The 17,676-nt window shown below is 37.2% G+C and overlaps 1 protein-coding gene across 1 annotated transcript in view; it reads right to left on the bottom strand.

The window, feature by feature from the left end:
- The window catches only part of HYDIN (HYDIN axonemal central pair apparatus protein), a 347,254-nt gene extending 329,864 nt beyond the window's left edge, over positions 1–17,390 (bottom strand). Inside the window, exons 1-4 of the mRNA XM_043599622.1 lie at positions 17,223–17,390; positions 15,302–15,427; positions 5,976–6,095; positions 2,518–2,652 (exon numbers count right to left, since the gene is read on the bottom strand). Of these exons, the coding sequence (XP_043455557.1) occupies positions 2,518–2,652; positions 5,976–6,095; positions 15,302–15,427; positions 17,223–17,357 (516 nt within the window). The 5' untranslated portion in view covers positions 17,358–17,390. The remainder of the gene's footprint in view (positions 1–2,517; positions 2,653–5,975; positions 6,096–15,301; positions 15,428–17,222) is intronic.
- Positions 17,391–17,676: the final 286 nt, after the last annotated feature.

Here is a 17,676-nt window from a genome sequence, read left to right as displayed (position 1 = left end):
GGCAGTCAGCAAAAGGAGAAATCACTATGTTCTAGAAAAACATATTATGTAAATTATAGCTTAGAGTCCAAATCCAACACAAAATCTTAATGTACCCAAAGTTGAATACTTAAATTTCTCATAGGTAACCAAGATCCTCACTCTGGGTCTCCTCATACATGCATGTAGCTGTTGAAACCTTTCAAATCCTTAGAAGAAACAGTAAAACAAACTACAACTTAATTTTTTTAAATTAGGGGTTTCCCAACAGACAGACAGTGTTGGTGAAATGGAAAGGTTAAGAGGGAATAAAAAAGCCAGATTAAGGTAAGCCACCACAAAATATAGCAAAGTAATAATCCTCAATAGGAATGTTAGCATTTCATATTTATATCATAAATACAAACATACCTAAGATACATTTCAACTATTTATTTGCTGTATACATAAGCAGTAATAAAATCTTTCTCTTTACTTTTAGCTTTTGATTAGGGAAAGTTTTAAACATACACAAAGAAAACAAATGAGTGTAACAAACCCCATGTACCCACCACCCAGATTCAACAAATATTAACACTCTGCCATTCTGGCTTCACCTATACCTCAACCCAACGCTTTCTTCCCCCTTCCATTGTTATTATTTTACTTTATCGTTTTTAAGGTAAAATTTAGATATAGTAGAAGGCATAAGTATTAAAAGTATAATTTTAACAAATGAATTAATCCGTATACCCCACACACTTATCACAATATAGAACATTCTACCTCCTAAGAAAGTTCCATGTGTCCATTTCCCAGCCATAATACCTACAGGTAGTTATCCAACAGAAGACATTTTTTCTCCATCACAGGAAAAAAAAAATAAGGAAATCCAATTCAGCAAATAGAACAAACTTTCTAATTCTATTTTTCAAGCTGCACAGAGGCTTCTAATCATCTTTCTACTGAAATTACAGTGTAGGAATTTCATACCCAAACTCAATCCAGACACCATTCTCTTCACAGACAGTATTCAGATACAGACACTCAAGGAAAAAAAAAAAAAAAGGACTTTGATAACATATAACAAAATAACAGCAACATCAACGCCCCTGCCCACCACCACTTCTGGAACTTTTATCTTTTCATTTATTTCAATAGTACCCCAAGCAAAATTACATGTCCATAATAAGCACAACCTGAGAAATAAATAGTATTACCACAAAGTCAAAAAATAATAACAGCAGCATCATTCTAATAGAATTTCTAACTACTCACTACAGTGATACATGAGTGGCAGACCACATTATATTCTCTACTCCTGCTCTCCAGAAAAGTAGAAAGAGCAGCAATAGTAGCAGGGACACTAGTAATGGCATTAACAGCAGCTGACTTGTATGAGTGATGAAGAAGCAGGGATTCAAAGCTAGTACTTTCTGTCTCTATCATGTTTTGATTCCAACCCTAACGGCACAAAACAGATAAGCACACATACCATTAACACTATATAATAACCTGACATTTTGTCATGCTTATTTGAGTCTTGTTTTTCAACCCGACTCCTTTGGTTTTGCTGGTAAAACTCCTTTCCTCCTCTGCACAAGTCCCTACTTTGGCCCATAGAGAAGAAAACTCAACCCACAATTTTGCACTCCTGGAAAAGGGCTGGGGAGGAAGCCTCTAGCCTCAGTCCCCCGTAGCTGGTCCTTCCTTCCAGGAGGAACTGGAATTTCTATAACTGAGAAGGGTTTGGGGATGGACTGGCTCCCCCACAGCTGGAATGGTAATGCAGGGAAAAGGCCTCTTTTTGAACTCAGGCTCTTTCTAGCGGCCTAGGTGCAGACAGGGCTAAGCAGACCAGGCAGGTCTCCGCTCTCAGCTGCAGCTGCCCCACTCAAGCTTGGGTGGAGCTATCCATGTGTCAGCCCTTCAGGGCCACTTATTTGCCAGTCACAGGGGAGGAGGATGCCCTGTCCAGGCCTCAGGTACTGGCCACATTCTTTGCCATTAATGAGACTAATACTGTGATCAATATTTGGATCTTGGGTCTCTTTCCTGAACTAGTTAGAATCCAGGGAGGAGGAATGCAACTAACTACGATCCTAAACTTCCAATAAGCCATAATCTTTATGCTTTGCCTTGGCTCACTGCATCTGGAGCACACTGGTTCCTTTTTGGTGACCCTGTGGCTGATACTCAAATAAAAATATGCTGAGGTGGGGAGGGGGGTTGGCAGAGCACCCAGAAGGATCACCCTTCTTTATACCCCGGCTGCTGACAGCTCATGTAAGCCCTCAGCTCCGGTTGATGATGCTTCTCTCATCCCCAGTGGTGCACTATCCCCTCCTCTCAGCCACCCTGACCACCACTCTAACCACCACCACCATCACCACCACTAATACCATCGACACCAACACCACCACCCTCAACACCACCAACACAGTCAGCAACACAACCACCAACACCGCAACCAATACCACCCATGGCAATACTACCAACGCCTCCAGGAATGTTCGGAATTGCCAACTGCTAACGGCAAGTACGCAACCACTTTCTTACCTTGTTCTCCTCCGGAGTGAAGAGGATTCGGAATATGGACGGCACTCCTGGAGCTACTTTGTGGCCAATGTCTTTGGGGCTGATTACTTTAAAGTAAGGTGAACTTTCCTCAACAACTTTCACCATCCTTGGAATCTGCAAGAAAAACACACCACGGTGGCCACTCTGCCCATGAAAAAGCAAAAGCAAAAGCCCAGGCTTTGTAGTCCACCAGGAAATCTCCATCTGCTACTTACCAGCCACTCGACCTAGGTCAAGACTTAACTTCTGTCTCCTCAAATGTGAGACGAGATGACTCATTCTGTGCATCTGAGCTTTATTTTTTTTTTAATTATTATTCACTGTTATCATTACTGAAAGCCTTTGTTCATTTTCTCATTTAAATGGGACTATCTTTGAAGAAGAACCTCGTGGTCAGCTAAAACCCCACCCACATGGTAGAGATCAGCTCAATTTCCCATCATTTGAGGACTGCTCTGGGAGAAGAAATCACACTTACTGCTCTCCTGCTATGGACCATCCACCATGAGCCGTACACGATGAGCAGCTTAATCCTCTCAATAACCCTGAGCTTCATTATGACTCCCATTCTACAGAAGGGGAACAAGACACTTTTCCCTAAGTGCTATAGCTTCGCCCAGTCCCAGCCTCACTCCACCTTCCCTCTTGGGGACTGTCCTAAGTAGACACCACTGTGCACAAGAACAAAGAGCAAGCAGCAGAGGGTCCCCAGGCCAGTGTCAGAGTGGCTTCAGACAGTTTCATTCTCTTCAAGTTCTCCTCTGCTCTACTTGCCTCGCCCACGGTATGCTTCTCTGTTTAACAAAGACAGTCTAAGCAATAAAGGAAATATAAATGTGAGGAGAACCTAGAGGTTCTAGGGACATAAGGAAAGGGATGACTTTTTTTTTTAAGACTTGAAGGGAGCAAAAGAAAGTGAATATAGTTAAGTATGACTGAGAAGTCTCAGGGGAAAAATGAGAACAAAACCCCCACAATCTCTCAAAACTGAAATCCAGATGGGCAAGGGAAGAAGAAATGCCGAAGATCAGACTTAAGGCTGATCTTAAGACTAGAAAGTAAGGAGGCAGGGAAGAGATGTGTGCAAATCTGATAGGAGCCCAACAGGAGTGGCTGGTAAGGGGAATGTGCAGTGTCATTTACAATGTGCAGAATGACACTACTTAAGCTGCTGGGAATACTTTTGGTAAGAGCATAATTATGGATTTAAAAAACTAGAAAAGAAAACACCAACAACCCTAGGAATAATAACAATAATATTGGTTTAGTGCTTCCTATGTGACAGGTGCTGAGCTGAATACTTTACATGCATTACCTCATTTAATATTCCAAACAACCTATTAAAATGGGTGCTATTAGGGGCTCCTGGGTGGCTCAGTCAGTTGAACGTCCGACTTCGGCTCAGGTCATGAACTCGTGGTTTGTGAGTTTGAGCCCCGCGTCAGGCTCTGTGCTGACAGCCCAGAGCCTGAAGCCTGCTTCGGATTCTGTGTCTCTCCATCTCTCGGCCCCTCCCCTGCTCATGCTCTGTGTCTCTCTGTCTCTCAATAATAAATAAACGTTAAAAAAAATTAAAAAAAAAAAAAGAAATGGGTACTACTAGTATTCCCATGGCCCGGAGAAGTGAAGTGACTTACCCAAGGTCTGCAGCTGGGAGACAGATGAGTTTGACTCTAGAGTCTGGGTGCTAATAATTATATCCCAAGTACAGTGCACTGGGGCTTGTAGAGTGCTCACAGCTTACTTTCATCTTGTGTGTGTGGGAGATAGAGGAATAAGGACCAAATGGTCTCCGTTGTTTGCATTCAATGCCAATGAGGAAGCAAATAAATAGTGAACAGCACAGAAATTCTATCCCAGCAGTTCTTTACGAGTCTGTGAGCTAAGGAAGTAGAGAAGCAGGCTTTTATCAGCCACCTAGTACAAGGGTCCCGAGAGTCACATGCCCAAGAACAAGCCTTCCTAGGCTAGAGAAATCTATCTGCTTTTGGCAGCTGGACTTTCCCTGGAGGGGGACCCTCCTTTCATGAGGTCTAACAGCACAGCAGCATCTAACCAAGAGGTGTTGGGTTACCCATGAGAAGTGAGTGCCCTCTGGCAGACAAAACTGACACATGCCCTATACCCTTTACTTGCTCATATATACCTGCTGGGAATCGTGTCTTATTTAGGGCTGAGCAGGAGTGGCCAAAGTACCCTTGGGCTAGCTCCTCTCTCTTTAATAGCCTTAAAATACCTGAGCAAGAGTCAAAAAGTCATGGCAAAAGGGAAAAAGAGAAGTGGAAGTGACAAAGTGACTTCGTTGGCAGTCCTACATGAAAAGAGAGAGCCCTACTGTGTATGTAAAGTATCTCTTCTTGAGGTCTAGGGGCCTAATCCTGAGCACCTCAGATTCTCTTTCTTCTGACTACCCTTTTAACTTCTGTCCCTTGAGCTTCTCTTGCTAACACTTCTGCTGCCAAGAACTAAATACACCATTTTCTTCAGAGTCTGACTTTGCTGCCACTAAATCACCCCATTGATCTCTGAAAGGCATCACTGATTCCTTTAATGAGTTACTGCCAAATATAACTGCAAGTGTTCTTGCATAGTCTTCATTTATTTTTTTTCTTTTCTCCTACAGCTAGGCTTTTTGTCTCCACACTCTCAAACTCCTGAGGTATTCCTACCTGCCTTCACACCTGAAGTTTAGCATCTCTCAGATGCCTTCCTCCCCATCTGACTACTTTTCACACTTTAACTGTGCTTCATGCTGACCTCCCACATTATTCTTTCTTCCATTATTGTTACATGTCCAGGAAATCTTCAGGAACTTAATACCTTTTTCTTGAAGTAAACCCTAATTTATCTCTTGGGGAGAAAAGGCATATGGATTGAGAAGAGATTCAGTGGCAACCAGAAAAGGACAAGGTATAGACAGTGGGAGAAGCTGTCCAAAATTATCTATAGACAAAATCTGAAGGCTATCTGAGGTAGAAGGGAGGAGACAGAAAAAGGGGAACGGGAACTCCATTTTTTTTGGAGATTTTTTTCTTAAATACAATTTATAAAGTATAAATAATTTGGCTGAACAACCTCAATTCATATGAGTAGAGTTTATACCTTCATGTGGGAAACGGTGGCTCTAACACACAGTATGTAAGCATGAAGAGTAATTGTCTTGAACCAGTCACACATAAGAACTTCATGACATTTCCCTAACCAATATTTTACTCAAAAAATGTTACTGCACATGTTGGGAGTTGACCATTTGGTGGGCACTGACTTGGGCTTGAACATGTATGAACACACCAACCCAGTCTTGTCTTCATTAAGCTTATAGTCAAAGGGCATGTTTTCAACTATTTTCTTAGAATTCATCTAAGATCCTACAGGATTCCATTTTATTTAATCCCTTTTTATATTCCATGAGAGGTACATTCAGCAAACATACTCACTTTGTCATTGTTTCTCAAAACCAGTGGAACTTCATAGACTTCACAGGGAGTATAGTTCTGAAACACAATTTCTGATGGAAAGGGCTGGAATAATGCCTGATCCAGGTCAATTCCTGAAAACTGCATTGAAAGAATAAATTCATTATATAGTCACACAGTGGCAGAAATGACTGGGGAAGATATGAAAATACTATATAGACCTATGGATACTAACACTAAAAACATAGGAAATATTCAGAAAGGGGTAACTACTATAAACAATAATTGTTATAAGTAGTAAAGTTACTGTGATAAACTTATTATATGTATATATATGTAATTAATATATATGTATGTATACATACAGGTATATGTATGTATATGTATTTATATATATAAATATATATGTATGTGTGTGTGTGTGTATATATATATATATATATATATATATATATATATATAATTTATTGTCAAATGGTTTCCATACAACTCTGAATGCTCATCCCAACAGGTGCCCTCCTCAATGCCCATCACCCACTTTCCCCTCTCCCCCACCCCCCATCAACCCTCAGTTTGTTCTCAGTATTTAAGGGTCTCTTATGGCTTGCCTCCTTCCCTTTCTGTAACTTTTTCCTCCCCTTTCCCTCCCCCCTGGTCTTCTGTTAAGTTTCTCAGGATCCACATAAGAGTGAAAACATATGGTATCTGTCTTCCTTTGCCTGACTTATTCACTTAGCATAATACTCTCCAGTTGCATCCACGTTGCTACAAATGGCCAGACTTCATTCTTTCTCACTGCCATCAACTTGTTTAATACAAAATAAAGTAGAAGATTTTGTCCTCAGTTAAAAAAATATAGGCTAATTAGAACACCAACCCAAAACTTCCATTTATGTCAATGGTGAATAATTTGAACCAATCCCCCTATTAAAATAACAAGAAAAACTGTATCAACAAATATCTGCTTGGAGGCACTGAAGAGCTAACAAGACATTCTGATCTAATGTTGAAATTATGAATTATCTCAAACTATTAGCTTGTGTAGTATCCAACAGGTTTTGAGTATTGCCATGTTTCCTTAAAATTTTAGAATATCCCATGATGCCCTGTGAGTTTATAGTTGCACCCTGGGGCACCTTAGTATAGGTTGGAAAGTGAAGATGTAAGCAACCATCTCAATAATTTAGAAAAGCAATAGCAAACATAAGAAAGAAAGAAAGAAAGAAAGAAAGAAGGAAAGAAAGTCCAAACAAATGAAAAAGCGACATAACAAAAACAACAGCAAAAAATAATGAAATAGAAAGTAACCATACTACAGAATCAACAAAGCCAAAAGTTGAGTCTTTAAAAAGACTGATAAAATTGATAATATACCTAATGAGCATGATCAAGAAAATAAGACAAAAGTTACAATAAGCCAAGATAAAGAATGAAAATAGGGATATTACAACAGAAACTGAACTATGTAAAAAGATAACAAATGGATAGTATGTCAATAAATGGGAAAATGTACATTAAAAAGTACTTAAGAAAATAAAATTTATCAAAAGTAGCACAAAAACAAAGAAAATTTTAGTAGTTCTGTAACCATTAGATAAATTAAAACTGTAAGCAAAACATTTTCATAGAGAAAACTCCAGCCCAAATAACTTTACAAGCAAATTCTAGCAAACATTTAAAGACACAAATCAAATATTATAAGACCTCTCCTAAAGGAAAGAAAAAAAAATTAATGTCTCCCAACTCGATGATGTTAGCATAACTTTCATATAACTAAGAAAGATGGTGGGAGAAAGGAAAACTATAGGCTAGTCTTATAAACGATAGAATTTTTTTTAAAGGAACAAAACATTAGCAAATTGAAACTCACAGTATATAAAAAGGATAACACATCATGATCAAATTGGGTGTAACTCAGAAATTCAAAGTTGTTTTAACAGAGCTCATTAAAAAGAAACAAAATTGTCATAAGAAGAAAAATTGTTTATTTAGAAAATTCAAAACAACTTATAGATAAACTATTAGAAGTTAGAATCAATAAATTATTTATCAAGGTCACTGAGTATGAGGCCAACAAGTAAAAATCAATTATATTACTAGGTACTAACAATGAACATGTAGGAAATAAAATATATAAGCAATACGATTTAATAGCCTCCCAAAACATAAAATACATAGAAATAAATCCAATGAAAGATGTGTAAAACCTTCAACCAGAAAAGCCACAAGATATTACTGAGAGGAATTAAAGAAGACCTATGTAAATACAGTAATATACCATGTTCATGAATTGAAAGACAATATTTTAAGGATGTCAAATACTCCCCAAACTGATCTAAAAATTCAATGCAATCCAATAAAAAAAATCCTGGTAGAAAATTTTTTTGAAAATTAAAAAGCTGATTACAAAATTTATATGTAAAACAAAGGGACCAAGAATAGACAAGATACATTTGAAGAACAAGATACGAGGACTTGCTTTATCAGGCAGCAAGATTTTTTATATTATTACATATCATATACTGTTACTTATCAACAATTAAAATAGTGAAATGTTAGCACAAGATTTATCATAAAAACAAATATACCAGATTTAAAAGCCCAGAAACAAATCCTTAAATATATCATCACTTGATTTATGACAAAGGTAACACTAACAAGCATTGAGGAAGAGAAATTCTCTTCAATGAATGGTGTTGGGTTAACTGGATATTCCATATGAAAAATATCAATTTAATCCCTATCATACACCATTCCAAGTGTATCAAAGCTCTCAATATGAAAGGTTGAAACAATGTTTTCAGAAGAAGACCAAGAGGAATATCTTCACGATGTTGAAGAGTGCAAAATTTTCTTTAATGGGGCACAGAAAATACAAAACATAAATTTAAAAACCGATAAATTAAGTCATATTGAAGTTTGAAACATGTTCATCAAAAGATTCCCTTAAGAAATGAAAAAGAAATCCAAAGAATGGGAGAAGATTATTTGTAATACACATAACTGATAAAGGACTAATCTCCAGAATATATGAACTTATATAAACAGTAAGAAATGGACAAAGCACATAAACAGGCAATTTATAAAAGATGATAACCAGATGGCTAATAAACATGAAAAGTTGCTTAACCTCATTAGAAATCAAGAAACTGAAAATTAAGCCACACCGTGACAACACTACACTCCCAATAGAATCATTTCAATTAAAGAAACTGACAATGTTAAGCATTAGCAAGTATTAGCAATTCCAACTGGAATTCCCACACACAGCTAATGGCAATATGATGGTACAAACACTTTAGAAAACTGGCAGTTACTACTAAAGAGACACATAGGCATAGCCTATCACCTAGAAATTCCACTTTTATGTGTAGGCCCAATAGAAATGCATACGTGTGCACTAAAAGAAATGTACAAGAGTGTTTATAACACCATCATTTATAAGATCCAAAATGTGGGAAAAGCCAAATGCTCATCAACAGTAAAATGGATAAACAACTGGTGGTGTAGGCATACAGTGGAATACCATACAACGATAAAAATGAACCACCTATTACTAAGCACAACACAAATCTTCAAAACTTAATATATTGACTTCAATTAGCCAGAAATTAAAGAGTATGTACTGTGGTATCCCAGTCATATGAGATTGAATAAAGAAAAAATAAACCTGTGATTAGCAGTTCTTCTGAAGAAGAGGGAGAGGTAATGACAGAGAAGGACATAACAAAGCTTCCAGGACGCCAGTAATGTTGTATCTTACATTCCTTCATCTGAGTGGTGGTGATATGAGTATCCTTACTTTGTGAAAATTCATCAAGCTATGTGCTCATAATACACCCACATACACACTCAAATCCAATAAAATTTTTACTTACAATGTATTTTCGACACAAGAGAATAAAGGAGAAAATTATTACAATCATTTCAATAGAGGTAGAAAAACATTTGATAAAATTAAGTATCTATTCACAATAAAAAAAAAAAAAAAACTCCTAGCACACAAAGCAAAACAGGTAACTTCCTCAGTCTGACAGAGAGTATCCAGATCCTCACAAAGAAAATAATAACATTACACTTAATGTTAACATGCTGGGGTTTTTTTTTTCTTTTACTTTAGGAAGCAAGACAGGGATACCTTTGATCATAACTTGTACTCAGTATTCTATTAAACCTAGTAGTAAATTCAGAGAAGCAGGTGAAATATGTAAAAAATTAAGATTAAAAGGAACCTTAAAAACATACTGCTGAGAGAAGCCAATCAGAAAAGGATACATACTGTATGATTTCAGATATATGACATTCTGGAAAAGTGATTATCAATGGTTCAGGGGGTGGGAGGGAAAGATGGCTACTTGAACACATGATATTTAGGGCAGTGAAGCTATTCTCTATGATACAGTTATGACAGATCTATGTCATTACACATCTGTCAAAAGCTATTATAGAATATACAGATGCACAGTGAACCCCACTGTGAACTATGGACTTTAGTTAATAATAATGTATCAATATTGGCTCACCAATTGTAAACAAACAAACAAACAAACTACCACACTAATACAAGATATAAATAAAAGGGACAAATGTGTGTGGTAGGGTAGGGAAATGGGGCATGTGAGAACTCTCTGTACTTCCCAATTTTTCTATAAACCTAAAACTTCTCTAAAAATTTATCTATTAATTTGTAAACACTCAAGATGGGAAAGAAAGAAATAAAACTGCCATTATTCAAAGGTAATAAGTATTTTCAAAGACAATCCAAATAAATCCATAGATGAACTATTACAATTAATAATGAGAGTGACAAGAGTTAAAAAGGAAATTTTCAAATAGATACTATTAGAAGTTATTTTTCAATAAATAAAACAAAAATGTTAAAGCAAGGGAAAATCACATTATATAACATTGCACCCAAATACCTGAGACTAAAATAGAACAGATATGAAAAGATCTCTATAGGGAAAACTATCAAACTTCACTGAGAGAAATTAAAGAAGGTTTCAAGAAACGGGAGATACACTATGTCCGTGGATTAAAAGAATTAATATCACAAGGATATAAATTCTCCCTAAGTTAATTTATAGACAATGCAATCTCAATCAAAATCTCTTTGATTAATAAATTGATTCTAAAATGTATATGGGAATGCAAAGAGCCAAAAGTAGCCAAGATACTTTTGAAAATTCCTAAGAGAAAATACCTTTAAAGAACAAAGTATCTTGTTATATTTATAGATATTCAAATATATAGCAACTAAAACACCGTGGTGTGGATTAGAATAAATTGACCAATAGTGTGGAAAAGTCCAGAAACAGATCCTTGCATATGGATCACTGGATATATGACAGAGGCACTGTGGTGCAGAAGGAGACAATGGATCTCAGCATAAACGACACTTAGAATCCCAGATGGACTGCGTGTAGGCTGTAACTGGCAGTGTGAGTTCCCTTCCCCACCCCTCCTGCCACAAATAACCAGGGTTGAGAGAAGATGCCCAGTGAGAACGTCCACAACTTCAGATCTCTGGTGAGGCTGGCACAATACAGATCAAAGCAGACGACATACTCTGATAGGCAAAACCACCAACTCCTTGTCTGGAATAATAGGAAGGGCAACAAGAAATCCCCTGGATGTCATCTAGCACCAGGAAATAGTAAGGAAGGCTGGGCTGATTAGGGCTACACATAAATCTGCATATTTATAGGAAGCAGCTTGTCACTGAGACAGGCTAGAAGAGAAAAACTCTGAATCAGAAGGGTCCCTACAAGTCACAACTCTGGGGAGAAGGAAAGGCTAACACAATTCAGTCATTCTTCCTTCCTTCTTCTCAGTCCTCTTCCAAATAAACACAGCACACAATCCTCTTTCATAAAACTGCACGGAGAATCGTGGAGGATTTCTGCTGGTCTGGGACACTGCCAGGCCCTGCCTCAACAGTAACCGCCTGCAATAGCAAGTCCAGGAAAAATGTCCTTCTTTCTTTTGAAAATGAGTGGTAATGATAATAATAATGATAAATCAAGATCTATACAAACTTCAAGAACAAAAAAAATAAGAAAATGGCAAATGAAGAATAGTTAACCATTTCGTTGCCATGAAGCAACAAAAATATTAGCCACACCATTTCACTATAAACTCAAAAAACATAATGGAAAAAATCTGAGAGCACCAAGCAAATAATTAAGAGTGCAGGGAGGAAAAAAAAGCAATCAAAGAGATGAAAAATTCATGTGTTCACTCGATAAATACTAATTGAGTTTCCAATATTTTTCATACGTTAAGCATATAGTACTGAACAAAGCCAACAAAGTCCTTGACCTCAGGAAGCTTACATTCTTGGGGGAAATGGATAAAAAAAGTAGAAATAAAGAAATATATAATATGAGGTCAGGCAGTGATATGCTATGAAGTAAACTAAAATAGGACAAGGAGAGAGAGTGAATGCAGGATGTATGCTCTCTTCAGGAGGTGGTCAAGAGATGGCCTCTCTGAGAAAAAGTCATCCAAGTAGAGACGTGAAGCAAGCCATGCAAAGATCTGAGAGAATAACATTCCAGTTAGAAGGAATAGCAAGTACAAAGGCCCTGGGGTGGGAATTATCTCTGAATGTTCGAAGAGCAGCTGATGGATATAGCATAGCTAGAAGACAATGAGGAAAAGTGGAAGAAAACGAGGTCTATGAGAGAAGTAGGTAGGATTAGATGATGCACAGTCTTATAACTCTGAGGGCAATAGGAAGCTGTTGGATGATTTTAGATATGGAAGTAACATGTTCTAATTCACATTTTTAAAAAATAATTCTTCTTTGTGCAGAACTGATGATGGGGCAATGAGATGGAAACAGGGAGACTACTTCAATAGTCTATAGGATGGTGGCTTGAACTGGGAGGGTGGTGGTGGAGGTGGTGAGTAGTTTGATTAAATATATATTTGTGAAAGCAGAGTTTATAGCATTTGCCATTGTACCTCATATAAGATGCAAGAAAAAGAGAGGAATCCGAGATAACTCCAAGGTAGGTTTCTGGCCTGAGGAAAAAGATAAATGGGGGTACTATATACTAGAGGAAATAGACAAAAGAGAAGAGATCACATCTTCAGGAAAGGAACATAACACAAACATGAGATCTTAGATATTTTCAGTCTGAGCTGCCAATCATTCATTGGGCTGAATATGTGATTCAGAGTTCAGAAGACAGGCCATAGCAGGAGAAATAATTATGAAAGTAATCATTTAAAAAGTAGGATTTAAAGCCTTATTCCTAGAAGGAGTCACCTAAAGAATGAGTTGAAAAGAGAAAGAAGTTGAAGGAGCAAGTACTGGGGAGCTCACTACTCATCGTAAAAGTACATTTAGCGATCAGGAAGAGGAAAGCCATCAAAATAAAAAAATTAAAAAAATAAATAAGTAAATAAATAAATAAAGACAAAAACAGCCAGTGAAGTTGGAAGAAAACCAAAGGAGTATCATATCTGAGCTACAAGTGAATAAAAAGGTATAAGAAAGAGACACTGAGTCAAATGCTGTGAGAGAACCCAGAAGTGCCAAATTAGTCAAGCATAAGGGTGAATTCTAAGAGAAACACACATACACAAAACTCAAAGTAAGGGACACAGAGGATACCCTGATGGATATAATAACAAATGTAAATGAGCAGGAAAAAAAAAAAGAACCAAAAATGGCAAGAACAAATAATGGGTAATTCAAGAAAAACTTTCTAGAAGTAAACTAAAGATACATAGTATCTCAAGAAAAGTTTAGTCACACCCTAATAAAATCACTGGATATTAAATTAGAATAAACAATCTTGGGGCATATGTGCTAAAAGAGTCAAGTCTCTATAAATCAAGCCAGCGTCATCACACCTCTACATACCATTATGCATCTTTCTTCTGCTTACCATTAAAGCCAGAAGGTGAGGAAAATGCCCACAGAGCTCTTACGAGGAATATATGTGACCCAAGAAGGCAAATCTGAAGTTCGGTATAAAGGCAAGACACAAATATTGTCAAACACATAAAACCAAGGAAATATAGTTTCCATAAGCTCTTCTTGAAGGTATTAGTAGGGGAGGACTATCACCCAACTAAGAACAAATGAAACTCCAGAAAATAAAGTAAAAATAACCAACTGAGTTGAAAGAAGAAAGAGGAGAAATGATGAGATATAGTAAAGTATACGAATTTCCTCATCCTTCATAGCAGGGGGTCACAATGTTAAAACACACACAAGCAGTACACACAGGAAAATATTCATAGTCTGGTCTCAGTCGTGCTATGGGAAAAGAACAATGATGAATCAGCTTTGGGAAAAGGCTTGTTCGCTGCCCTCAAAGGTAGAGGGTGCTGGCAGAGAAGAGAAGAAACAATAACTAAAGCTAGCAGCGCTCAGGAGAAGAGCAGATATTGTGCAGATCCCAAACAGGGGAGGCAATGGTGTTGCAGCAAGAGCAAATGAGTCTCGGGGACTCATTCATCAGGGGAAAGATCTCTGAAAAATCTCTCAGGAATACCCAGGAAGCCTTTGAGAGGAGGCTGATCTCCAGCAGTTAAACTCACGGACGTTCATACCATAATCTGTACATAAAAAGTAAAGCATATAATTCAAGAAATTAACTTAAAAGTAGGAAATAAGACCTTATCTTATAATCATATGCTCCTAAAGCCTAGAACATACAGTTTACATTAAAATACAGAAACAGGTTAAAATAACTGTCCCTTAGAGACTAAAAGGATACATTTGCTATTGGAAGTGAGCCGGGAGAGACAACAAATGTCTCCTTTAATAAACAATTCCCCTTCTTCCTTTCTAGTGATGACAGCTCAGGTAAGAAGGGATTTGCTGTTGTGTTAAGATGACTTAATTGGATTTGGTACTGGAATCCTTGGAACTACTAATCTATAAATAACGGTGTCCAGAAGTAGCTAGGAAAGAAATGTGACTCCTCAAAAGTTATTTGTACTTATTAATTGTAATTCTCTCCATATCAAATCATAGATATCAAGATCAACAGAGGTAGAAAAAGAACATATAACACAGGAGTGCCTGGACGGCTTAATGAGTTGAGCATGTGACTCTTGATTTTGGCTCAAGTCATGATCTCAGGGTCATGAAATTGAGCCCCACATCAGGTTCCATGCTGGACATGGAGCCTGCTTGGGATTCTCTCTTCCTCTCCCTCTGCCCCTCCTCCGCTTGCACTCTCTGAATGAATGAATGAATGAATGAATACACAAACCTAATAAGGATTTATCCCAGAAATGATAGCTATTAGTTACTGTTGTTCTAGAATGTTCACATTATTCCAGGACCTGCTTCATAGGTAACTATGACAGAAAGCAGCTACCTTTTGATGTGTTGTTTCCCCCATATCTAAAAGTTCGATGATCTGTGGTCGGCACATCAAACGTGTATTAGCCAGTCTCTGCTCTGTGGTGAGGGACATTTCCTTCAGGAACTCCGAGGGTGTCAGCTAGAATTGAAAACAAAACAGCTGAAGATTCATAAATGGTTATACTGAAAAAGTATTTTCATGAGCGCCAGTAATGAATAATTTGTGTTTGCAACTTTCAGGATAATTCTGGAATGCCACTAAGTTCCCTTATAAAATATTTAAATTAACTAAATAATACAAGAGAAGTACCTGTGGACTTTTAAGCTCTTTGCACAGTAATTTGAAATGACATGTGGTTGCTGTTTCCTTGTCATTTTGAAGAAATCACACAAAAGAAACTGGGAGGAGGGAGGGGAGTCAAGAAATTGCACGGGAACATGTCCAAAGAGCTTAACATTTATGTTCAGAAGGAGCATCTGAACATACAACCCTGCTTCCAAAATCACTTCTGGTCTTCAGAACTAAGGAATTTGAAATGCTTCTATTTCTCAACTCCAGTTACAACAAACAAACAAAGCCTGTGGGTGTTTTCACTATCCTGCTGTATCAGGTTAAAGAGGAATCTTGTGAAATGAGGAGGATCTAGGAAGTGTGACTGCACAGCTTAGGAATGAGTTTGAACTCTTTAGAAATCACAAGAGCGCATTTAGACCTTGTTTTAAAAGAGCTTGAAGCCCATCCATCACCAGAACCAGCAGCCAGTCATAGTCACACACGCAAACAGGAACACAAAATGCTTTAACACTTTCTAATATTAGGGGGGGGGGATGTAACTTATTATTTAAATAAAAATCATTTAAATAACCCAACAAGGTTTAGTTACCCAGGACCAAACACCATTATCTACTTATTGTTGTTCTGGAATGTTCCAGGGCTTACTTTATATGCAAGGGGGGATGATGATCACTGACAGCAACATCATGCTTGAGCATATACCAAGACTTTTTAAAACATTCAGAGGTTATATAATTTAGTTGATTGATTTCACCTTGGGTTAAAATCACTGCTCTTCAAAATGCATACAAAATTAATTTCTGTGATTGAATCCATTTAAATGAAGGCATATTTCTAATACAGCTTCCGACTTCATTTTTGAGGTTCTTTTTGACTGGAACCCAGATTAGAATACTAAAATGTTAGGAAATTTCAGCTGTGTTGCGGTTTAAATAAAAATAATAAAATCTTAAAAGCAAATGTCAGGAGTTACTTTAAATACAAAACTATAACCACCACAAAAGTGATTGATGATAGGTTTTATTTTTTCAATCAGAACATAACTTGAGACTAGTTTTTTAAATATGGTGAATACCATCTCAAACCCTACACATTATTGTTGATATTCTCTATAGCATGAGTTTATAATTCAGTTCTCATCAAATTATTGTAACTCATTAAAAACAGAAATATTTTTTATTTTAAAGGACAGGGAAAATGTATTTTTCTTTGATATCATATAGTCATTACTTTGATACTCTATGTTCTACAAATATGCAAACAGAAATAACTCTTGCCAATCAACACATAATAAATTATTTAAGTTAAACCCTATGAAATTCTGATATCTGATTGTTTTGAACTACACAGTCTCACAGGGTTCAACCTAACATTTAGAAAACCATAATAATTTGATTGCATAGTCTTACTTCAACTGATTAACTGAAGCAATTCAAGCCTCTACCTTGAGGTACGTGGTTTCAAAAACTCTCCTGGCTCTGAGTGGTGCCTGTGCTCTGCCCCAAGCTACCATGTTATCTAAATGGATCTCATCAGTCCGTACTTCTCCATGTGATTTCTGAGACTGCCAAGTAGCAGCTGTCGTCCCCCTGAGGAGGCTGCATTAGGTATGTTACACAGAAAGTCTCAGATACATTACCATTCGATTTACTTCTTCTTTTGTAACCAACTTTGGATTTAAGGGTGGCAAAACCTTGCTTTGGAACCCTTTCAGCATTCTGACTAACCCCATCTGAACAGCCCCCATGGACTCTTCGAGTCTTCTACCCGCCATCTTTAGTTCTTTCTTTCATTCACCTAGGAGTGAAAATAAAAAAGTTTTAGAGAAAATAACAGCTAATTCCTGAATACAGGTCACAATTTATTTAAAGCTTTTTCAAATACAAAAGTTTTAGAAAAGACCAATATTCAAAAACACATTGAATTCTTGTAACAAATGCCTTAACTAAAGGAATGTGTTCCATGTACTTAGTCCAGAGTTGGCCTCGTTCCAAAATCTAGGGTTCCTTTTAGACAAACCAAGTGATTCTGGAGTGAGCTCAGGCAAGATGTGGAAATATAAGCAGTTCCTACATTTTGGTACTTTTATCCTC

Source organism: Prionailurus bengalensis, chromosome E2 (assembly GCF_016509475.1).
Source record: "Prionailurus bengalensis isolate Pbe53 chromosome E2, Fcat_Pben_1.1_paternal_pri, whole genome shotgun sequence".
NCBI classification, from domain to species: domain Eukaryota; kingdom Metazoa; phylum Chordata; class Mammalia; order Carnivora; family Felidae; genus Prionailurus; species Prionailurus bengalensis.
Note: the sequence above shows the minus strand (reverse complement) of the source record. Positions and strands in the feature narration are given on the sequence as shown.